We start from the raw sequence: 25,316 nt of genomic DNA on the forward strand, positions 1-25,316 counted from the left end.
TGTTTTAAGAGTGGCGTACCATCAGAACACAAGCTGGACTACTTGTTGTGTGGAGTTAGTGTGCATACTAAATGCTCTGTCAGATCTAAAGTCTAAGGAAGGGCAGCTGGGAGGGTATTTGAATAAAAGAAATTAATCAGTGATTGTCTCCTTGGCAACTGTACTCCATCTAACAGTTCTGTTTACACACTGGCTATAATATAGTGGAGAAATAGTGTTAGTATAACTGATACACACCTAACACCTGATCAGTGTAGCAAAGGGAAAAAAAAAGTACATTGCGTATAATGAATAAAATAGTAGTGTTTATAACACAGCGCTGCTTTGTTTACTTGCCGCTGTTCCATAAGCGCCACCTGCGTTCTCATTCAGGCCATCTGCTGTTTTTGTATCGTTCAGATGTTTTATGTAGTATAGTTTCACGAAGCTAAAGTCAGACCATTCTGTTTTTGCTTCAAATTATGAAATTATACAATCTAATTTCAATCAAAAACTGCTCATGCTGCATGTACGCTGCATCTTTGTTTGGATCGTGATTAAAATGCATTGGTTGTCTCTAATTTTAAATGGAAAGAGCACAGAAGATATTTCATTTATATGTGTTATTTATTCATGTGATTTGGGGCTTGTTTTAAATGTTCAATTTCACAGAAATTTGCAGCATTTTGTCTGAGAAATAATAAAAGGGCACCTTTTCATTTATAATTTGTCTTAAATCTCATTTTGTTAAAAGAATTGTGAGAAAATCCTATCGTTAAGTCAGTATCGTGAATCGTATCGCATTGTGAGTTGAATGAAGTGTTACATCCCGCATACATATAATCAATTTTTTTTTAAATAAATTAATACAAGAAATTGTATTTCAAATAAATGCTGTCCTTTGAACTTTCTATTCAAATAAACCTGAAAAGAGTATCACAATTCACAGAGAAATATGAAGCAGCACAACTGATTTCAGTATTGATAATAATCAGGATTGTTTCTTGAACAGTAAATCAGCATATTAGAATGATTTCTGAAGGATCATGTGACACTGAAGACTGGAGTAATGATGCTGAAAATTCTGCTTTGCATCACAGAAATAAATAACATTTTAAAAGATATTCAAATGAAAAACAGTTATTTGAAATGGTAATAATATTTCACAATATTACTGTTTTTTTAGTGTAGGCTTGATCAAATAAATGCAGCCCTGGTGAGCAGAAGAGCCTTTTTTCAAATATATAAAAAATCTTAGACCCCAAACCTCTGATTGGTAGTGTGTATACATTATAATACTTACAATAATGTATTATATATTATAAGAAACAAACAAAACAGAAACTAATAAACAGCAATATTTGCCTACATGTATATTTTTATTAAAACATTTTTTGTTATTAATTTTTATTAAATGCTAGACAGAAATGTTTGCATCTGAGTGATGATGCAAACAATTCCTGAACTGTTAAGTTCAGAACGGATTCATTGTAATGGAATGTTTGAAACTGATCCTGATCTGACCAAGTTCAGGTTATATAGTTTCCATCAAGTCTTCTTTAGAGTTTTAAAGGTATAGTTCACCCAAAAATGAAAATTCTGTCATTTATTACTCACCCTCATGTCGTTACAAATCTGTAAGATGATTCGTTGCTGTCTATGGTCCTGCATAGACAGCAACGCAACTGAAAAGATCAAGGCCCAGAAAGGTAGTAAGAACATTGTTAAAATAGTCCATGTGACATCAGTGGTTCAATCGTAATGTTATGAAGCTACTTTTGGTGTCACATAAACTATTTTATCAACGTCCTTACTACGTTTCTGGGCCTTGAATAATATTGCTGTCTATGCAGGGTCAGAGAGCTCTCGGATTTCAATAAAAATATCTTCATTTGTTTTCCGAAGATGAACGAAGGTCTTACAGGTTTGGAACGACATGAGGCTGAGTAATTAATGACGGAATTTTCATTTTTGGGTGAACTATCCCTTTAAAAATGCTTTTCAAACTGGTTCAACTGAATCTGCTCAAAAGAATGATTCCTTTACGAATCATCACGAGTCTTTTCACATGCATAACTCTGTCTTCTCTGCATAAAGCTTCCTGTACCCATCGCCATATTAATCCTGATGTATCGGGAGCAGCTGTTCACATGCGGATCAGACCCCAGTCAGCGTTTACTAGATGGAGACGTGCTAGCGATGAAAACCTGGGGAACCATGAGTCTGTCAGAAGACATTGGACATCAGAAAGAGACTTCCAAAAGTAAGATCCCAACCCGCCAGCACTTCTGCACCACTGACATTGATGAAATAATTACCATGTGGGATCAGACCACGTTCGCAGTTAGTGTCAGAAATAACATGCCGTCAGATGCGCATAAAAGCCAGAAAGGAGGTTTCTGTAATCTTCCCGCTCTTGTGTCTCCTCAGGCCACGTAGACTTGTTCGGCTGCTGTCTCCTTGGCAACGCGCACAGCTTTCCGTTGTCTTTCTTTGGGATCCATATCCTCGGGGGTCTGGTGCTCTTCTTTTCTGACGGTATAGTGGTAAGCAGGATTAGCACTTCACAGCCGCTTCAGCTCTGTAATTGAAGAGTATTTGCTTAATTACTTGAACTCATGTATTATTTAATCTCACGCACCTCAGGGCTCATACACAGGCTTTGTGTACACCTACGCAGTGGCGCCCCCTATGAATCTACCTCACAAGACCGCCGGATACTTGACGTGCGTCTTCTGGGCGGCGATCACTGTCGGCCGACTGTCTGCCATTCCTCTGTCTTACCGATTTAAATCTGTACGCTTGCTCATCGTTAGTCAGGTCAGTATCTTTGGTTTGCTTTTGAAGCCAGTTTTGTGGAAATTATTCCAAAAAAAAGTTGTTGCTGACTCTTAAGTGTACAAGGTAACCAGAGAGTATGCAAACATTTTGTTTTCGCAAAAATACAGTAAAAACAATAATATTGTGATCTATTATTGCAGTTTTAAAGAACGATTTTCTATTTGAATGGATTTTAAAATGTAATTTATTCCTGTGATGCAAAGCTGAATTTTCAGCATCGTTACTCCAGGCTTCAGTGTCACATTATCCTTCAGAAATCATTCTAATATGCTGATTTGCCACTCAGCTATTATCAATTATTATTGGTGCCGAGTGTGCTTGGTGCTTATTATTATCAAACAGTTGTTTCTGCTCAATGCTTTTTTTTGTGGAAACCATGATACCTTTTTAAAGTGAAAGTGACGTGACATGTGGCCAAGTATGGTGACCCATACTAGGAATTAGTGCTCTGCATTTATCCATCCAAAGTGCACACACACAGCAGTGAACACACACACCGTGAACACACACCCGGAGCAGTGGGCAGCCATTTTTGCTGTGGCGCCCGGGGAGCAGTTGGGGGTTCAGTGCCTTGCTCAAGGGCACCTCAGTCATGGTATTGAAGGTGGGAGAGAGCGCTGTACATTCACTCCCCCCACCTACAATCCCTGCCGGTATGAGACTCGAACTCGCAACCTTTGGGTTACGAGTCTGACTCTCCAAGTAATTTATTACGGGTTACCATACTTGGCCACATGTCACATCACTTTCACAACTTTTTTCAGGATTTTCAGAATTCTACATTTCTTTACTGTCTTTTATGATCATTTTAATGGGCCTTGGTCATGGTCTTGGCTGAATAGAAGTATTAATATATATATTTTTAAATCACACTCCAAAGTATATCATGATTTCTACCAAAAATATTAAGCAGAAGAAAACCGTCTTCAACATGCTTCTGAAAATTGAACTTTGCCATCATTGGGAGAATTTACATTTTAAAATATTATTCAAAATTTTTAACTGGTAGAATATAATATATAATATAACTAACTAGGTATTAGTAACTAAAGAATTCACAGTTATGGAGGAATAAAACCTGCTAGTTATATTTTATAGTTAGTATATATATATATATATATATATATATATATTTATTTTTTTTTTTCAAATTTACAAATGTCTTTATTTTCTTCTTTAAAAAAGCTAAAATTAGTGTTTTAGGATTTAGTATGAGATTTGTCTACACTTTTTGTGCCTATATTGTCAAAAAAAATTTTTTGTCTACAAGTGGGTTTGTATATAATAATATATAATATACAGTAATATATAATATAATATAATATTTTTATTTACTTCTTTAAAATAAAGTTTTGTTTTATGTTTAGGATTTAGTATAAGATGTGTCTACCCTTTTTGTAATTTTTTTTATTTACTTATTTGGGTAGTTAGTTTACATAAAGTGGGTTTGCTGGTCTCCCAACCTGTTCAGACTGTTTTTTAGAGGGTTTTGGGCCACTTTTTGGCTGGTCATGTAAGTGTGAAAATACTTTAAACAGAAATAAACAAATATGTTCATAATAAATGAAGAAAAATATTTAATTTTAATGTGATAACAAATGTTATGTATTTTTATGTATATATTTATTTTTTCTTTATGTATTATTTTACATGTTATTTATTTATTGCAGTTGTGATCATCAATGTTTTCATAGTTTACATGCATACAATAATGGTCCTGTTTTCAAAAACGTGCCCTTTGAAACCAATTTTGCATTTTCAAGCCGTCAAAACGCTGTTGTTGTGTAAACGTACGGCCAAAACTCGTACAAAGTTTTCCCTTTTTAGTTCTAAACACCCTCTAAACAACAACAACCCAAGTGGGGGCGGAGCTTAGAAAAGCATCATTTGTCAGTCCATTACAAACTCTCTCCTGACAGACTGCTGTTGAGTCAGACGGACTATAAAAGAGGTTTACACTATCAAAAAAGGTGTGGCACCCACGATGCACCAAGAGAAACTTTGGACAGGAACAAACATCCTTGTTCTGCATCCTGCTCTGCCCTGTCCATTCGTCAGACGGGACATTTGTTTATCTGGTGTGACTAAGGCTCCTTTCTATTTTCACGCTTTTATTTGCGCCAAACGTTTATGACAGCGGGCCTCTTAATTTCCGTTCCTCGCGCAGATAAAGCAGGTGTTGTTCACCTCAAATAACAAAGCCTTTGTTGACGGTGCGTGTCCAAATGCAAATCCTCTCCATTCTGTTCTCTCGTAGGTGGGTGTGATAGTCACACTACTTCTGCTGCTGATCTTCTCCAACAGCAGTGTGTTCCTCTTCATCGGCACCTGCTGTCTCGGCCTATTTATAAGCAGTATCTTCCCCTGCACGCTCGCATTCACCGAAGACGTCCTGGAGTACAAAGGTATTGTGACAGATGGACCGCCGCTGTCTCCGGCATTGTTAAATCGCCTTTTTGTCCACGGCTTTCATTGATTTGACAGCAGCTATTGGTGGTTTCAAAGTTCAGTATTTATTCAAGGTTTACTGCTGAGCCGAAGGCAACAGGAGCCCCCCCCCATTTAATTCTTCCCGCCATTGGCCTTCGTCTTTCTGGTAAGGTTTGGCCCGAGTCCGACAGGCCTTGTGTCTTAACGGCAGAGACAATCCTTTTTAACCCAGCGGTCAAACCCTTTGCGAGGAATTATTTCAAAATAAATGGCTAATTACCGAGTGCCCTCTGTATGCCGCAGATATGGCGGTTGTTAGGGTAGAGCGATTAAAAAAAATGTCATTATCATTAAAAATATCTCTATCATTAGAGCAGGTCTGGGCGGGAATTCAACAAACTGGTTTCAGCTGTAAAAGAACAGATATTTAAATGCATATGAATCCTGGACAATTTGAATAAAAATGAATGGGAGAAATCTCATCGCTGTTGCAAGGGAAGTCCTGACTAAAAGTGCCACTCAGTTTTTTGATCGAGACATCGACGGTGTGTTAAATGGACCTGCATTAAAATTGCAGTGCGAGTTAGTGTGGCGATTCATTTTTTATATGGCGATTATAGCAAAATAAACTTAAAATTGCAGTATGGCTTATTGCAATTGTCAAATAGCAAAGGTTGCTTTTTGTTTTAAAGTGAAATATTGTAATATTAGTATTTCTTCTTTTAGTTTTTTACTATTATTATTATTATTATTATTTTAGTCATTTTGAGGTATAATTACCAAGTCTTTGGCCAAACTGTGCATACCTACAAACAATAACTGCTTTGGGGAAAAAAGATTGCATTTGAAATCACAATTGCTATTTAATCATAAAAATCGCAATTGGATTTTTTTTTATCCCCCCAAATCTTGAAGCCCTAAGTTAGCGTTATTTAACTTAAGTTCAGATGTCATCAGATTTCAATGGCAGTTTGAATGTTGCTGCAACACAATTTTGAGAAACCATTTCAGTTTTTCTTTTTAATTGTATTTTTAAACTTACTGCCTAGATTTAAAGAAAAATAAAAATCTGAGTTGACTGTGTTTCGTTTCATCTTCAGGTTGTGCCACCACAGTCATGGTGACCAGCGCAGGGATGGGTGAGATGTTACTCCAGGTGCTCGTGGGTTCGGCAAGTCTGACTTAAATATTTACATCTTGGCTTCTGGGGATTGAACCCATGACCTTTGCATTGCTAGTGCTGTCATGGTCTACCAATTGAGCTATTCTTGTAACTGTTGATTAGTCTCTTTCCTCCCTCAGGTGATGCACAGTCAAGGTAGCTTCAGTTTCCTGTTGTGCGGAATGATCTTCGGCTGCCTGGGATTCGCTTTCTTCGTCCTGCTGTTCTTCGTCCAGCAAAGTCACAAAAACTTCACAGAAGGTGCGTTGAGTCTCTGAATTCACGTCGTTGCCCATAATCGGGATCAAACTGAAAATTTACTTTTTCTAATGTCTTTGGTAGATGCTTTTATTCAAAGTAACTTGCATTGAGTTCACAGTATATATTTGTGTGTTAATCGGGAATCAAACCTATGACCCTTCCCATTGCTAAAGCCATACTCTTCTACACAGTTGAATAAAAGTAGTCTTGTCCTGTTAGCTTAAACTGTTTGGCTTATGAAATAACGCTTATCATCATGCATTTGCAAAATGCAAAGGTCACTTTATAACACGTTTTTTTTCATACAGCTTTCCCTAGTAACTCCCCTACCGAAAGACTTGAGGAAAATGGGATCAAGACCTGTTCTGCTGCCGTGCTGAACTCATGGGACACGTCAGAGCAGAAAGCATCCATCGATCCGTAACAATGGATGGAAAATATGACAGGAGCAAAGGGACAATGGTGTCGTTGACTCAGGGACATCAAGGACCAAACATATCCTTGGATGATCATGCATCGACAGAGCTAAGAAAAATGCAAATGATTTAAAGGTTTATTTTTGTATTAAAATATTTTTGATCAATGAAATGATCTTGTGCACAAATGTCACAATTGAATAATTGTCAGCAATGCAGCAATGTCACTGGATATGTGCAATACAATAACTTACCTAGAGAAAAGTTGGTTTATAGTGTTTATTGTTAGAAACACACTGACCAATCAGCACTTGAATATCAGTGGTTTCATTGGATCAAAATAATGAAATACAGTATTTTTTGAATATGTAAAACCCTACAATGCTTTCTTTGAAAGCAATTCTGAGTTGGACTGGGCTCACTCAAACCCTACTGACAATCAGTCTTATTCACCGATCAGAAAAAGATCACAGATCGGCCAAAGCCGAAGTGCTCATAACACAATTGTGGTTAGGAGTTTAAAAGGTCAAAAAAGAACATCCTACCGTCTTCCTGGAAAAGTTTCCTTGTATTGTGTTGTATGGCCTCAGGTCTGACGGTTCCTCTAAACCAGTGACCTCGGCACTCAGGTGGGCGATCCTGATTGTAGGAGGTTGCTGTGTCAGCGTATTTCTCTTGGCCTGGGTAAAATTGTATTTGTTTTTTCTGGTTTACGCAGGTGTCAGACCTGCTAACGTTAACACAATCGCTGCATAAATGAGGTCAGCTTTCTGCAGCTGTATTTGATGAAGACACACAAACCAAATGAGTTACACATTTGTTTTTTATAGAAATCTTCCTTCCCTTCCAGCATCCACAGATTAGTACAACAGGTATGCCAATGAACATAGAATTTGTAAACATTTGAGAGACAATCTGAAAATATGAAAAAAAAATAATTTTCAAAATTTTATGCACAAAAATATTGAAAACATTTGGTGCCAATATTGTACCATGACAGTAGAATTTATCACACTTTTTATTATTACATCATCCCTTTTTTTCCCACAAAATACAAATTTGCTCACGAGAAACAAAATATTGTTCTAAATGCAATGCAGTTATGACGTCGACATTTAGAGGATGAGAAAATCTGATGTGTCTGAAACATTGGCACTTTCCAAGAATAGGGTACAAAATATTAACCTATTAACCTTAGAAGCATGTTTAAAATATCGAAGATATTATTATTGAAGTTATGATACATAAAGATAGTAAATTGTCTATTCTACATGGAGTTCTCATCAGAATTTGAGAAATGTTTGAATATGGGTTAAAAACTTGATTTGTCATTTTTGTTGTGGTGCTCTTGCGATAAATTTCAAATAAAATATACCATAATGGGTAACAGGGTTGCAAATAATAATTTTTCACTCAGCAGGGGATAGTTTGCCAAGTGTTGGTTTGTATGCAACGGCAAACATATTTCATATAAATTATAAAAAGAAATTGATATATACATATGTATATTGGAATGGTAAAGAATATAGTTAACACAATGTATACAAATTTACAAAATGGAATGAAGTGTTGGGGATGTGATAATCAGGTTGCAGGCAAATGTGGAATAGCTAAATAGTATTTAGGCAAAATATCTAATATAGATTAATTGAATATCAATTACTTTTCATATTATATAATATTTGAACATTCTTAATAGTTCTCTTTAAAGAAATAGTTCACCTAAAAATGAAAATTGTCACTAATTACTCACCCCCATGTCGTTCCAAACCCATAAGACCTTCGTTCATCTTCAGAACACAAATTAAGATATTTTTGATGAAATCCGAGAGCTTTCTGCCCCTGCATAGACAGCAACGCAACTACCACGTTCAAGGCCCAGAAAGGTAGTAAGGACAGCATTAAAATAGTCCAAGTGACATCAGTGGTTCAAGCGTAGTGTTATGAAGCAACGAGAAAACTTTGCACGCAAAAGAAAACAAAAATAACTTTATTTAACAATTTCTTCAAATTGTTCCGAAGATGAACGAAGGTCTTCCAGGTTTGGAACACCATGAGGGTGAGTAATTAATGACAGAATTTTCATTTTTGGGTGAACTATCACTTTAAGACTGTGATTTGCTTGGTCAAAAAAAAAAAGCCAGTTTATACCCTATTCGTAAAAAGTGCCATTTTTTCTAAAATAGAGCTTTTTGACTTTTTGGAGTAAGAATCTCTTTAAAGAGAAAATATTCTTATAGTAATCGATGAAGCAATCATAAAATAAATTTTATTTATGCCGGAAAGTCTTAATTAATTACAAAATCTCTGTGCAGCAAAAGTTTAAATGCATATTTTACAAATGTTGATTCAAAAACAAAATTGATGTTTGGGGTGGTGGAGCCACTAATAAGATGAGATTAGCTTGACAACAGATTCTAAAAAATACAAAGTGCCAGTAAAGAGAAAAAAATGAGGAGAGAGGGAAAAAGAGACTTTTTTTAAGTGCTTTAGACTCTCATTAAAATACAACAGATGTTCAGTATGGCTACAATGGCTAAATGTTCTTGGGAGAAAACCAAACTCAAACAGAAGAAACAAAAGACAGCTAAACATATAACAAACCCATTTTATCCATTACATTGAGAAATGAGAATTTTCATAGAAACAAAACAAATAACTATTTAATGAAGTAGAAGTAAAAATAAACTAAGCTGCATTCCCCCCCCAAACAACAACAAAAAAATCTAAGTGGGTAAGAGAGCATTTAACAAAAATAATGGAAACAGGTTAAAAAACAAAATCCATTATTCAAAAATGTAAAAGGCATTAAGCAACTCAATATCCCTCTATGAGAAGGCAATTGCATGTGCAGTGCTCACGTTACAGGCAAGAGCAATCAAACACAGCCTGAATTCTGCAGGAATGCAAATGAAGACGCTTCGCAATACAGGACCTCAGGAAAACAGGTCAAAGTGAAAATACTACAAAACAACAGCACAATGCTACAGACATCCCATCACATCTTACTGTATGTACAATGAAACATTTGAACTTATTTTCCTAAAGTAATATTTTAAAATCCACCTCATATGAATTTCTTTTTTCCGTGGAACACAAAAGAAGGTATTTTGCAGAATGTCCGAGCTGCTCTTTTTCCATACAATGAAAGTAGAAGATTTAGAGGTCCAAAAAGATACCAAAAGCACCATAAATTTAATGTATCATGTTATATGAAAAAGACTGAAATTTCAGTATGTTCTTTGCACATAACTGTATGGCTTCAGAAAAAAATTATTAAGCACAAATCATACATATAAATGAATTGTTTTTTTTGTATGGTCAGGACATTCTGCAGAACATCTCATTTTTATCATGCAGGTTTGGAACAACAGTAAAAATTGGAAAGAACACAAAACTACATAAATGGTAGCTGTTTGCACTCTTGTACTACAAGGGCAGCTATAAAATGGAATAAAATGTCCCTATGCTTGATTTAAGCATACAGGCTGAAAATATTAACCCGACAGTACTAGAAAGTATAAGTAAACCATCAATATTTCATATGATCCATTTTCCACTGGATCTGAATATAGATTCTAGCTCTTATTATCTATGTTCATGATATGTTAAAGGAATATTCCAGGTTAAATACAACTTAAGCTTGTATTTAATAACATTTACGTTACATCAATTTAGGTTTTAGGGCAAATAATTCCTTGAAATTGTGTCAAAGTTATTTGCTGTTCTCACAAATGCTGTCAAAAGTCATATTTTAACACAGAACAATCCTATAAATAGTTGAAGTTTTCGTTAGTAGCCGTTTTCACCAGCAAAGGACAAAACATAGCCTTTAGAAACAATTAGCAAAACTGTTGCCTATTTTCATTTTACTGGCAACAGACAACAGGACTAGAAGGCACCACATTAGCATGAGTGTGAAAAGAGCAGTTTCTTCTACTGCGATCAGTTTGTTATGTATGTTAGGTATTGACATGGAGCTTTGTGAACTGTGGGTAATCATACAATACCTGAGAGCTTAATTTGAGATGCTGAACAGTTATATATATATACATATTATATATATATATATATATATATATATATATATATATATATACACAAACACACATCCCTTTGTATTTTTATCAATGCACTTTAAGTGGTCCTACAGGGAAGGACTAACAGAGCTCAGTTTCTGCAATTTGAATGTCAGCATTTAAGCCTTGTTCCAGTTTTGCATCTAATGCATGTCAGTTATAAATCATGGCTTGTTGAGTTTAAGACTATTAGAGGTAGAATTTTATATTGTGCAACATATGGGCATTAATTTCCTATACTGGTTTATAATTGGAGATGTAAAACTGGCAAACGCTCTACAAAAACAACACACCGATACTGCATTGACATCAAATGAGGACTGCAAAGAGTGGCTGCAGTATTTGGTTCAGATAGCGATCTTTACTGCAGTTGTACAATATTCAATTCTCTTTCAGAATACAAACTCCACTGGACTTGTTTTGGGTATTCTATACAATGCCTGATCAGAAACACTACTTTACAATTAGTGGTAATGATTCTTTTAAATTAAACATTACATATGACACGCACTATTGTGTAAAAGTTAAGGGACTCCAAGTTGTTTTTTAATGTTTTTGAAGAAAGTCTCTTATGCTCACTAGTGCTCACATTTATTAGACTAAAATGAAAGCAAAAACAGTAAAATTGTGAAATATTACTACAATTTAAAATAACTTTTCTATTTCAATATATTGAATCTATTTTATTCCCGTGATGTAAAGCTGAATTTTCAGGATCATTACTCCAGTCTTCGGTGTCACACGATCCTTAAAAAAAAGGAAAATTCTAATATGTTAATAGAATATGCTAATAAGTATTTCTTATTATTATCAATGTTGAAAATAGTTATGCTAATTAATATTTTTGTGGAAAGTTATGATTTTAAGATTAAGAGTTAAGAATTTTTAAGATTATTTGACAACTAGAACATTCAAAAGAACAGATTTATTTGAAATAAACATTATAAATACCTTTACTGACCCTTTTGATCAATTTATTGCATCCTCCTTGAAAGTATTAATTTCTTAAGAAAAAACTATACACTTATAAAAAAATAGTGCAACTTTAAAAAAATGTTTATGTATTTACTATAATGCAAACTCAAATATATTTGTTGCCTTCAAAAACACATGGCAGTTCTGAATATTCTGAAAAATATATGGTCTAATCTACCAGCAGAGGTTAACTGGACCATGCTAACCAGCTACAAGGACAGACACTTCTGACTGGGCATTACAAACAGCTTTGCATTGTTGTCCAAGGTAGATTGCATTCTGCAGGGGGATTGAATCTTGCACAACACTAGGAAGGCTGACAAATGCAGGAATGGTTTTGAGCATTTGGCCTGGGCTCTAGACAGCCATCCAGTTACGGTACACATCCAACCGATCTCCAGCAATCCAACCATCCTAATGGTGGGATGAGGCTTTAAGCACTGAGCCATTCCATTTTATGCTGTGTACGCTCCATTAGATTAATGGTGAATCAGCGGTCTATTGGAGTAAAGCAAGTCCTTGGGTTTTCCCACTCAACTGAAATCATTCCTAATGGCTTCCAGTCTTTCAGAGAGGAGGAAATGGTTTATAGAAAAAGATTTGCATGAGAAGCATGGCCGCAGTGGCATATCTGGTGGTGTTACGGTAATGGTTCAATGGCGTTGGGGCGTGTTTGGAAACACGCTTCATTAGACAGTCGCCATCAAGCATTGCAGCGTGGGCGATGCCAATCTGGCCTACTCAAAAATGTGCATCATGGTCAAAGCACCAGAAAAGATGGGGTTAATGCTACAAGATGTCACTTTAAAATGTGTTTTCCAGTGATGAGGGTCAGATCAAGAACGTCCTGAATGTTAGCCTCAATATTCTTAAAGAGATAGTCCACCCATTTTGTTGCAAACCTCCATGACTTATTTCTTCTGTGGAACACAAAAGATGATATTTCTATCATGTGTCTCAGAATGGGGTCCAATGTTGTTGACTTCCATTGCATGGACGTTCTCTAAAAGATTGTGTTCCTCATAAAAAACAAAGACATGCAGGTTTGGAATGACTTGGTGGACTATCCCAAATAAACTTGACTTCTGCTGATTCTGATTGTAATCACTGCTTAAAGTGATTGTGTTCATGTGGCTCTCGAATAATAAAATGCTGTCAGGAACATGTTTGAGGGTTGCACCAGCTAGCTTTACAGGGTGATGCACTGAACTGAAGATGTAGACAGAAACTGTACAATATTAATTTTGTAAAATAAGCCAACTAGTTCACTACTCTTCTGGATGGCGAGTAAACACAAATAGGAGCAAAAGCCCTAGTAAGTGCAGCTTGTTTTCATCTAAGTGCTGTTTATGTGGTTACAGAACACTTTAAATACATGGCTGTAAGTGCAGCATGAGGAAAGGTACAAGATAAAACAGAGGTCACCATTATCAAAATCACAAGGCAAAGGGGCGGTTTAGCTTGGCAAGGCAGGTTTGTTTGAGGACTTCCCAAACAAAATGCAAACACGAGTTGAGACGAGGTGAACTCGTTGGATTATGTACAAAACGATCCCTCTTTATCCAATGCAGAACAAGGATCTTGCTGTACAAATACACGGTGCCGACGTCACGTGAGAATCTCTTCTGCGTCTGATCGAAGTCTTAAGCTCCACAAGAAACAAAAGACAAGGAAATTCAATCCGGAACCTAATCTAATGATCAAACAATGGACGTTTTACGATAAAATCCCATTTTGGCAGCTGTGCAGATCGACAGCCATCTGCTTTAGTCACACGAGAGCCGATCCCAGAAGACCAGCGCATTAAAAAATAGAAACGAAAGATTTACTGATGTATCTGATGGCTTGATATACATCCGAAGGAAAAGTATCAGTGATATCACAAAGGTTCAAGAGTCAAACGGATGACCTTAAATGCTTAAATGGCGGTCATAAATCTTTGTTACCCAAAGTGTGCCAGATCAGGTGAACAGAATGAGGTTAATCTGCATTTATCAATCAAGAACATGAGACAAAGATGAAGTGTGCCGGTCTTTGTCCCCCTCTTATGTCTTCTGTGGGTCGGGTGAGAGAGGGCCGGGCGTGTTGGTGCCGTCTAAATTATACACGGGAACAGAGAACTGCGCGGAACTCAGTACAGAAGGAAACTGATAAAAGGAAAAGAAACAGAATGAAAAAAAACCTGAAAGAATCCTTTTTGGAATATTGTGATTTAATTGTGAACATCTCAATGTGTCTAAAAGTGGTTTTACCAGTGTTGTTTTCATTAACTGAAAGAAGAAAAATCGATAATTTTGACCCATACAATGTATTTTTGGCTATTGCTACAAATATACCCATGCGACTTAAGACTGGTCTTGTGTTCTAGGATCACATATTCTACACCTCTAATCCTACCCAATACCTAAACTTATAAACTACCGCACTAACTATTAATAATCAGCAAATTAGTTTATTGAGGCAAAAGTCGTAGTTAGTGGTCTGTTAATAAACCAAGAGACTTGGAAAAGCGTGACCACCATAAATATTAGATGAAAAAAAATTCAACTCAAAACTTAAATGAAAACTAAGTTAATATTGCCTGTAAACTGAAAGTTTAAGAAGTACTAAAATTACTAAAATATATACAGTATATATTTTTTAAATGATTAAAATTAATTTAAAAGCTTAGTGACAATAAAAACTGAAAAAATAAAGCTAATTTGAAATGTTAATAAGTACTATAATAGCATATAAATATTTCTAAAATAACACTAGTTTTTAGACTTTCACACCGAAATTTTTGGGTGCGGATGGTTTGAGTTGATAAGAAAGCTGTTAAATTATTAAATCGTAAATTGAATCATAAATTAATATACAATAATGAATAGCCCATAACTATACCAAATAATTAAAAATAATTTTAATAGCAACTGTAAAGGAACACATTATAACAAATATTGTAATACATTTGTTGTAAATGTAAATCATATAATAAAATGAAATACTTCACTTCATTTTTCAAGGAAAGCACACTTTTGAAATTCCCTGATATATCCAGGACCGTGGGAATCCTAAACAACTCAAGTCTTTCTAAACCTTGAACAAAGAGATCACTTCCATTCTATTCAACAAAGCTGTTTTCACTAAAAGCTCCGTATCGTGTTGCTTATGATTTTTGTCTTGCTCAAATCAGTGGAATTACAGGCTGGTTTGAGCACCAGTGCCATTTCTGGGTGAAAGGGAATATCTGTTGTACTCTCAGATGATAAAATGTGACTGTAGCCTTGAGGAGGTTGGAATCAAATTTAGGTTTGGACCAAGTGTGAAAACAGCCTTTAACTTAGTAAACAGTTTCAAGGGGCTCACCTGAAAGAGGGTATGCGCGCCCTGTCTCCGGGCGGGACTGTGGGGTGCCATCGGACTGAGTGTGCTCCAGAAATGGATATTGGACAGAAGTGGACTGGGTGTGAGCAGCAGGGGTGTCTGCAACAAATTTGGAAACTTTTTCAGACCTTTATACAATATGACTCTCGTTCCAGCTTGTATTCATTAAAGACGCCTTCCCAAATACTCATGGCACACAGCATTTGCAAGAGGCATAACCCTGAAATATAAATGTTTAATTAAAAGTGGCTTAATGAGACTTTAAGAAGCAATAAGAATTAATCACAGGGCAAGGGTGCAGCATTTCCCCAAAAACAATAAATAATAGATTTGAATTATAGTAGATTTCATCTTTCATCTCGCTGAAGAAACAGCAGGAGGCTGATCCTCGGGGTCTGGCTGTATGAGTGCTCGTAAATGCAAAGATTGTGCGGTCTTAACGAGGTGATCCATCAAAGCAGCATCCAGCTAAACCTCACCATATGATCACGATCATGTAACAGCCAATGAGTGTCTTCCAGGCACATCATCACGAGTTCAAGTGGTGCACTACTGCCCTCTAGTGTCTCCCAATTACATGAACGCAACCAAAAGGACTTCAATTAGACCGGTTCAGGATAACCACACATTTTGAGAAAAAAATATGTTGGTTGTAATTGGCAATTTTCTTTTAAACAACACACCCTCAGAGAAGGTGATGATTTTTATCATCACTGGTCTTTTTTATTTATTTTTTTGTATTTTTACAACAGCTTGCCTACATTTGCAAGCATATAAACAGGTTCACAAGCTATTCTGACATAAAAGTTGCAAATATCACAAAAAAGCAACTGTTGTTGGTCATTTAGTTCTATATACACTACCAGTCAAAAGTTTTTTGTGCCTGCTGCTTTAACCATGGACCCCATCACTGCTCACCAGCGGCTCATATTATCAGACGACTGCACCATCGTTGCGTACGGGAACCTGCATCCACAGCCCCTGCAGGATTCACCGCGCCACTTCGACGTTGAGGTGTCAGTGCTGGGAGCCGAGGGCTTCTCGGCGGGCGTCCACTACTGGGAGGTAATGGTGTCCGAGAAAACCCAGTGGATGATCGGTGTGGCCAACGAAATGTTTTTTAAAGAATTCTCTTCTGCTCACCAAGCCTGCATTTATTTGATCCAAAACACAGAAAAAGCAGTAATATTGTGAAATATATTTACTATTTAAAATAAATGCTTTTTATTTGAATATATTTTAAAATGTAATTTATTCCTTTGATCAAAGCTACATTTTCAGCATCATTACTCCATTCTTCAGTGTCACATGATCCTTCAGAAATCATTATAATATGCTGATTTGCTGTTCAAGAAACATATTATTATTATTATTATTATTATTATCAATATTTAAAACAGCCAAGTACATTTTTTTCAGGATTCTTTGATGAATGGAAAGATCCAAAGATCAGCATTTATCTGAAATAAAAAGCTTTTGTAACATTATACACTATACCAATTAAAAAGCTTGGAATCAGTAGAATTTAGAAATTATAGAAGTTAATACTTTTATTTAATTGCAAAGATTTAACACTTTAGCAAAAGTGATGATAAAGACATTTAAAATGTTACAAAAGATTTCTATTTCAGATAAATGCTGTTCTTCTGAACTTTTTATTCATCAAAGAAACCTGAAAAAAATTATACTCAGCTGTTTTCAACATAATAATAATAATAACAAATATTTTTTTAAGCAGCAAATCAGAATGTTAGAATGATTTCTGAAGGATCATGTGACACTGAAGACTGGAGTAATAATGCAGAAAATTCAGCTTTGAAATCACAGGAATATATTACATTTTAAAATATATTCAAATAGAAAATAGTTATTTCAAATAGTAAAAATATTTCAAAATTGTACTGCTTTTGCTGTATTTTGGATCAAATAAATGCAGGCTTGGTGAGCAGAAGAGAATTCTTTAAAAACATTAAAAATCTTACTGTTCAAAAACTTTTGACTGGTAGTGTGTATAGAACTAAATGACCAACAACAGTTGCTTTTTTGTGATATTTGCAACTTTTATATCATAATAGCTTGTGAACCTGTTTAAAATGCGTAATATGCTTGCAAATGTAGGCAAGCTGTTGTAAAAACACCCAAAAAAAAAAAAAGACCAATGATGATAAAAATCATCACCTTCTCTGAGGGTGTGTTGTTTAAAAGAAAATGACCAATTACACCCAACATATTTTTTATAAGACGTGATGCAGCAACAGTAAATAACTGCACAAGAGGAGATACCTCTAGTGAGACGGATAGATAATGTGACCCGACACGAAATTTGCTGTTCTGGACAAATCAATGACAGCAAAAAAAAAACAGCATTGTCCATGCGTGACGGGGAGGTCAGGAGGACACTGACCTGCAGTAAGGCTGGGGTGAGAGAGGCCGTAGGGAGGGATGGGCTGCACAGATTGAGAGGGCTGAGGTCAGAGCTGGTCACAACCAGCGTGGGCATCAACTCCAGGCCTTTAGGTTTCTTAGACTTTCCGCTGAGATTGCGCAGTGGAGATTCAGACATCTCAGACACTGGTACAATGTCCTTGGAATCAGAGCTGGGCTGGTCCTGATAGATCAAGACAGGGAGAGAAAGATGGGCATGTTCTTCTGTTTGCGAGGTTCAATACACTGCAGAATTTTAATAGGATTGAGATGAACACTTCTTTAAGATTTACATTACACAATATTCTTCATTTAGAAAATTATTACATTCTTATTTGAAGTGATTCAAGCCCTATTCATGCTACATTTAAAACAAACAAACAACATAAACATAAAATATTGCCAAATTTTCCACACAAAATCTAATTTAGCCATTGCCTGTATTTGAAAATAACAGGATACCTGAATGCATTGTGTGTGTGTGTGTGTGTGTGTGTGTGTGTGTGTGTGAATTTCAGCTGTGATTAAATTAACAATGCATTGTTGTTGGTTGAGAAAAATCTTTCGTTAAATTGGTTGTTCTGCATCCAAATAATTGAAATAAAAATATAAAGAAAAAACAAACATTTTAGACAGTTGTTCCCTCAAATAATATATAACAAACAATTTTACAACAAAGTTAAAAATAATAAAAATAAAATAACCATCTTGCATTGGTGTAAAATCATTCAGTGTAAATTCTTCCTCAAACAATTCTACATCAATTCTACTACATCAAATAAATGAACTATTAATAATTCTGTTTATTGAAAAGGCATATGCTACAAACAAGACGTACACACTGACTGGCTCTGAGGTGGCATTGTATTTACTAAGAAGAGCCACCAAAAAACTGAATCTCATAAAGAATCATTTTGCAACAGCAACTCTCTGAATCAAAATACAGTCGAATCGTGAGATGCCTAAAGAGATGCCTGATTCTTTTTAAAATCTTCTTGTGCATGTTTCTGGTTCAGAAAAAAAGCAAATGTGAAGTAAAAACTCCTCAAAGCTGCTAGCTTATCTTCTAGGATTTGACACACCACCTTCCCTCCGACATGATTTATATTTTATTGTATTTTCCCAGTGGCAGAACTGCATAAATAAGTAGGCATCAGCACTAAGTGTCATACCTGCAGCTGTAACTCTGAAGGCTGTGAGGAGAGGGACTCGATTTCACTGTCAATCACCAGCTCCTGGGAATCCGTCATCGGAGAAGAGGAGGGCGACTGGGAACGCGTGAGTGGCGATGAAGAGATTCTTGAGAGCGGGAAGCCCGTCATGGCGTTCTCGGAGGTGGGATTCTCCACAAACGCACACACTACATACGAGACACCGGCCTGTTTGGACTCAGGTTCTGCCGGATCGTGCAGTGGGGCTTGGGTGGATTGTGTCGGAAGTTCAAGCTTCGCTATAACAGACGGAGTGGTGTGTCTGCTCTGTGGCATGGTCCCAAATTTAATGACAGTGGGTGGCTGGGGCGACTCCTGGGCTGCCTTTTTCTCCATTAGCTTTTCTCCTGGATTTTCAACCTTCATGGATTGAAAAAGTTGCGTTCCCGACTGCAGAGAGGTCAACGTGAAGGATGTATACAAGCCAGAGTGGATATAGTCATTCCGATTGGACGATTTGGACTGACCCGGTGTTCCTGCACCTCGGTCTGGGGCAGCTTTGCTGTCTTTATCCCTGGAGATGTTTGCAGGTTTGTCGGAGAGGGGCAGAGGTCCGTTTGAGCTGCCGTCTGCACCCTCCATTCTGGCCATGACATCTCCCTTTAGGATATCAGGGTACGATACAAAACGATACACAAACTTCTGCCCGTTTACTTTCTTGATGATGTTCTGCGAAGAAAAAAAACGAGAAAATTCATGTTTATTTTAGTTGATGAATGACTTTGTCCTACATACAACTAAAAATATATCTACGCAATCACCCAAACAAATCAACTAAAACATCTCACATGTACATTTTTACAATCCAGACTGTTGCGTTCTTCTACGCTCTCTCACTTGGACTAAACAAAATAACATGCAATTAAGTAAATTAACCCGTGTTAAGAGACCAGAAAGAATGTGGAAAACGATACTTCTTGCCCTGTGGTGCCAAAATGAGGCTTAAAAAGCTAGCGCACCAAACTCTCGGTTCCCACTCAAGAATAAACTCCTAGCAAGAGGCCATGACTTTCTTACTGCACTAACGAGCTCGGTGACCCTCTTGTTTCAGTTCAGAGTGACTTGATTGTGTGTTTACAACAACAAAACTGATGGAGGAGTGTGGGGGTGATGAGAGTGCTGAAAGCTAGCAATTATTATAAACACTGATTTAAATATGAGCACAACAGTGTTTACCAGGTAAATCAGAAAAGCCTGTAAGATCTCATCCAAAAAAAAGAAAAATAATTATTTTATAACTTTTAATTACAATCTATAATTATTTTATAATTTGTTTTTTTATCAAATATTATATTTTTTATATCATTTTACATAATTTATTTAGAATTTATTATAATTACAGATAATTTATTTGCATATTGTGTAGAACAGTTTAGCAGAGCATTCACACTGTTTTTTTCCCCACATACAATGAAGTGAAATGAACTGAACTGGAACTCCATCATGACAAATGGAAAAAAAAGAAAAAACACATAAAATGGCATAGAAGTTGTCCATACAGTTGTATGTATCTTGTACTACAGTTATATCTGATCAAATGCACATTATTATTCTTTAGCTTGGGTTGAACAAATCATTTTTGCTTGGTTGGAACAGCAGCTATGCTAAATATGTCTCTATTTGTTTCTCTGTTTCTGTAACTAGGATTTACACAAGCTTCAGTCTGAACCCAGAACACCTGAGAAGAGATGGCGATTTGCATCGTGAAAAGCGCTATACAAATAAACTTGAACTGAACTAAATGACTAAATGTAAACGTAATATAGTCCTATAGATTTAAATTTGTTTATTTTTATGAACTTTTTCATTGATATACAGGTTTATAAGGACAGTTGTCATTAAAAAGTTAATTATTTTGCTTTAAAAAAAGAACATTAGTACTAAACAAATGTATAAAATAACTGTATACGTATTCAAATTAATCAAATTAAAATGTTACAATTAACTAACCTAACATCTTATAAAACTAAATTAGCACTAGATATTGGCTAAAGTAATCTAAAATCAGGTGGTAAGTATATTGGGAGGATAATAATAATAAATCACTTATATCGGCTGATAAACAATGTTGTTCTTATATAAGACAATCAAGGATCTTGGAATCATGGAAGGCATGACTATCTATGAAAACTGAAAAAAATGTTAGTCTGCTCCTCATAACAAAGTTATCAGCTTTAAAAGACTTGGAATATTGATCACAAGTTGTATAGACTACCTTTATGATGGTATTTTGACGAACCCCATCCACATCTTACACATTCTTCAAAACATCAAGAAAGTTTGGACCAACATGAAGGTGAGTGAATGAAATGCTGCTGACTGCTGAGACGTTTCAAATGCTTGCTGACAATACACACCTTGTCGTAGTAGTAACGCAGAGCCCGGCTGAGTTTGTCGTAGTTCATGCTGGGTTTGTTTTTGCGGGCGCCCCATAATCTGGCCACCTCCTCCGCCTGCAACAGTTTGAACTCTCCATCCTCACTGGTCCAGCAGATGAGCTGGTCATTGCTGGGATCCAACAGAAGCTGCAGCAGGAACTGCCACAGGGTGACTGAGCTGTCCATGTCTTCTCTATTCACAGACGTGGGGGGAACGTTACCTTACGGGATCCTGTTCACGCTCACAGCCTGACCGACACGTCACGCCATATTCCGGCAAATATCCTGACAGAGGCTGAAATCAAAATCAAGATGCGATTACATCAATTAGATGGGTGCAAATAAATGCCACTGAGTGACACGACCAGCATCGACCACTTATTCTATGAACCTTATATCTTCAAAGACCAAACATAGAGCGTCAATTCAAAAACATGGTAAATATCCTGGCAATGCGGAGAGTGCAGGACGAGTGTGTGTGTGTGTGTGTAAGCAGCTTAAATTAAAACTAAATCTGTCTTGACTCATCCGATATCCAGCTGGTAGTTGCCAAAGAGAGTGAAAAAAAGTCTCCCACATACAATCTGACAGAACAGAACACACAAATATAGAAACACAGAGGCGAGACGTGACAGCTTTCCCCAGACTGTAGGAGACAACGTCTGGGAATTTTAAACAAAGAGTTCAGGACAAAATGAACCTAGAAATCATCACCAATTATATAAAGCTCAAAATTGTGGCCTGTTGAATGATGATAGTGTTTGCATACTGTAAACGTGACACTTGTGCATACTTAATTTAATGGCAAAAATTAGATGCACATTTTGTTTTTGCTTATTTTTCTTTATTTAAGACTTAAATGACCGAAGATTTTTACATAATTAAAATAAGTTCAAAACGAACTTAATTTCAGTGTAATGGTGCATGTTGCCATCATATACACCTATCTGGATATTTAATATAAACACTAAATTTACACTTACACCTGAATGGTTTTGATCCTAGATGTCATCTTATAATGACAGATTTCATATTTACATACAGAATATTATATAAACCTGTAACTTGAGACACACATACCTTTGTTTGAGCTTAACTTAAAATTCCAGGACCAAAGGTTGGCAAAACTCTGACAATAAATCCTAAATGTGTATTTAACCCCAAAAGATCCATGTAAACTCGCATAAAACTTTATATATTGAATATTGTTGTATAGGAGGTAATGCAACCACATTTAACAGCCCAGACGGGTCAAAGTACATCATTTATCATTCGTTTTAGTTTTCAAATTCTTCTACAATACTTAATCGGTTAACAAATTACATAGTGATTGAAAACATACTCGAATGTCCAAAAAAATGTTAAACTGCAACCTGTTAGAACATGTTTCGTTCGTTAGCATCGAGCTAATGTCTGTCAAACTCACCCGAGAAGCTTTTTGCTCTCCAGACTCGGTCGGATTCCGACGGATTAAAGCCAAAGATATAAAAGAAAAGAAAAATACAGACTGTTTTCTTATATGTTTACATCGTGTAACAAGATTTGGTGGTCAGCTAGCATAGCGTGCTAGTCTGCTAGCTAACGGAAACTTAGCAAACTTTAGACTCATTAAACTAACATGAGCTGATCTAAATTTGACTATTTAAAGCGGTTTTATGACTTATTTACCATGAGAACGACAAAAAAAAAAAAAATAGGCAGAGAATGAGAAATGGAAACGCTACAGTCTCTGCATCTCACGTAAGTTAACGTTACTCATATTTTTAGCTGCAACCACAATAATACAAAAACAGGAAGCAACAAGCCCACCAGACTAAACACTTTCACCCCAACAGCGCTCAATAAAACTCCAGAACAAAGCCTCAGATTTTATGAATCTGTAAGAAATGGTCCATTCAGTTTGAATAGCGTAAAAATCCTCAAGATGTAAATTCAGCTGCATGAGAAATGCAGTGAAGCCAACAAAGTGCAGTGAAAGCATAGATCATCTCATGATGGACCGTCTCATTTCATCTATGACCATATTAAAATGCATTACCTATCAATACTGTAAAATCCTGGTTAAAAAGAAACTCAAAAATGTTAAAAAGGCAATATTAATTAACACCCATTCAGTTTGATTGCACTTTGACATTTAGATAAGAAATGAGACAGATGATTGACAGACATACAGACAGACAGATAGATAAGAGACTTACCCCCGGTTTCACAGACAAGGCTTAAGCCCAGTCCCCGTCTAAAATGTAAGTCTGAGCTGTTTCAACTGAAAGAAACTTGCACTTATTGATCTTGAAATATGTCGGTGCCCTTGTTTTGTCTCAAGATGCACACCAGTAATGTTTTTTCTAAGGCATGTTTATAAAAATTACTTTAAAATCCTAATTGAACTACAGCCTAGTCCTGGCTTAAGCTAAGCCCCGTCTGTGAAACCGGGCCTATGTGTTCTTTAAATATACAGCAGGACTATATAAGTAGAGTGCAAAATGTAAAAGGAGATTAAACATGATGAAGAGCTCAGAAAAACAAGTTTGAGACATAAAATATAAAATATAACATTCCCCTTATACCAAAACAAAATGTTTATATCTACATATATCAATTGTCAACAACCCATACACTACATAACCAAAAGTATGTACACACCCCCTTCTGATGCAATAGGATCACAATTTACCACACCCTCCGTGATTTATTTATTACATTGTCTCATTTATACTCATTTGCCATGTGTGCATAAAGGAGTGGCAGAATAAAAGTGTAATTGTAGTCTTCTGCCTTCCAAACAGATTCCATCTCTGCAGAAAAAAACATGAAAAAATAAATGCAGGCAAAAAGCCCAGGATTCCTGCCGTACAAGATCAGTGACTGTCGCTTTTACTCTCCTAAAACATGCACTAACGCCAACAATAAGCATTTGTGAGAATTAAAAGTGCTCTGCATTATAAAGAAAACCATGTGAATTATCAAAAGCATAACTCCAAAACAGAAGATTATTTTTGTCGACAGACAATTATTTGACCTCTTCCTCCAGTTTGAAAAAACAAAAATGTCTGTAGTTATATGGGGGAAACATTCTGGAGGGTTAAAGCAGGAATGTGAAGTTTGCAGTTTTGTTAAAACAATTAATTCTTACATACAAAAATTTTTGTTAATAGGCTTTAAAGTCTAAATGGTCTCTTAAATAGGCTGATATGCTTCCAGTTATGCATAAGTGGAATTCTCTTTCTGAAGTCTTTGCTCCAATCATTGTTAGTTAAATAAATCTAAAACTACACCAGCAGTTTACCTGAAATAAAATGAAACAAAATAAAATAATGAAAAACCTAAAGTAAAATATAAATTTTGCCTTTGCAACTAATTGAAATAAAATATGTTGACGTTGAAGAATCCGTGTATCATTCGATCATTCGTTTTTTGATTTAATATTGAAAGTAGAAAAATGAGAAAACGGCTCCTTTTTCGTTTTTATGTTTTTTTTTTTCCAAAAAATGAAAAACGAGAATTCAGCTTAAATTTTCGTTTTTCGTTCTTGGGTGGAAAAATGAATAAACAGCTTGAATATTCGATTTCTACACGTGGGCGGGAATTAAACGCCCCTTTCTGCTGATTGGTCAGCCGAAGATCAAACCGTGCCATCATCAGTTCTTCTGCAGTATCATGCAGCAGAATAATAGTCCTCTATACTGCTGCAGATGTACGGATTAATAACCCATTTGATCAATTTCATATTTTTCTCATCAAACAGACTAATGAATAGCTCGACACAACTCGTACCGGGGCAGAGTCTAGACAGG

The 25,316-nt window shown here is 36.0% G+C and overlaps 2 protein-coding genes across 3 annotated transcripts in view; one reads left to right on the plus strand and one right to left on the minus strand.

Annotated features, from left to right (window-relative positions):
• mfsd4aa (major facilitator superfamily domain containing 4Aa) overlaps positions 1–7,171 on the plus strand; it is a 19,962-nt gene extending 12,791 nt beyond the window's left edge. Inside the window, exons 4-10 of the mRNA XM_016441419.1 lie at positions 2,077–2,242; positions 2,410–2,525; positions 2,626–2,799; positions 5,078–5,225; positions 6,351–6,421; positions 6,553–6,673; positions 6,982–7,171. Of these exons, the coding sequence (XP_016296905.1) occupies positions 2,077–2,242; positions 2,410–2,525; positions 2,626–2,799; positions 5,078–5,225; positions 6,351–6,421; positions 6,553–6,673; positions 6,982–7,097 (912 nt within the window). The 3' untranslated portion in view covers positions 7,098–7,171. The remainder of the gene's footprint in view (positions 1–2,076; positions 2,243–2,409; positions 2,526–2,625; positions 2,800–5,077; positions 5,226–6,350; positions 6,422–6,552; positions 6,674–6,981) is intronic.
• LOC107654379 (ETS domain-containing protein Elk-4-like) lies at positions 2,502–23,553 on the minus strand. 2 transcript variants are annotated; one of them, XM_016441421.1, is made up of 6 exons: positions 22,949–23,553; positions 21,502–21,817; positions 19,106–19,813; positions 17,914–18,117; positions 15,492–15,608; positions 2,502–2,560 (listed from the first exon to the last, which is right to left on the minus strand). In XM_016441421.1, exons 2-6 carry the CDS (start codon positions 21,706–21,708, stop codon positions 2,555–2,557), a joined length of 1,242 nt encoding a protein of 413 aa, XP_016296907.1. In that variant the 5' UTR covers positions 21,709–21,817; positions 22,949–23,553; the 3' UTR covers positions 2,502–2,554. The 2 variants fall into 2 exon arrangements, with proteins under 2 accessions (XP_016296907.1, XP_016296906.1); XM_016441420.1 differs by lacking the exon at positions 2,502–2,560 and adding an exon at positions 12,184–14,290 and having other exon boundaries at positions 22,949–23,550.
• Between the last annotated feature and the right edge of the window lie 1,763 nt (positions 23,554–25,316).

This window comes from Sinocyclocheilus anshuiensis, unplaced genomic scaffold, assembly GCF_001515605.1.
Source record: "Sinocyclocheilus anshuiensis isolate Anshui unplaced genomic scaffold, SAMN03320099.WGS_v1.1 scaffold623, whole genome shotgun sequence".
NCBI lineage: Eukaryota > Metazoa > Chordata > Actinopteri > Cypriniformes > Cyprinidae > Sinocyclocheilus > Sinocyclocheilus anshuiensis.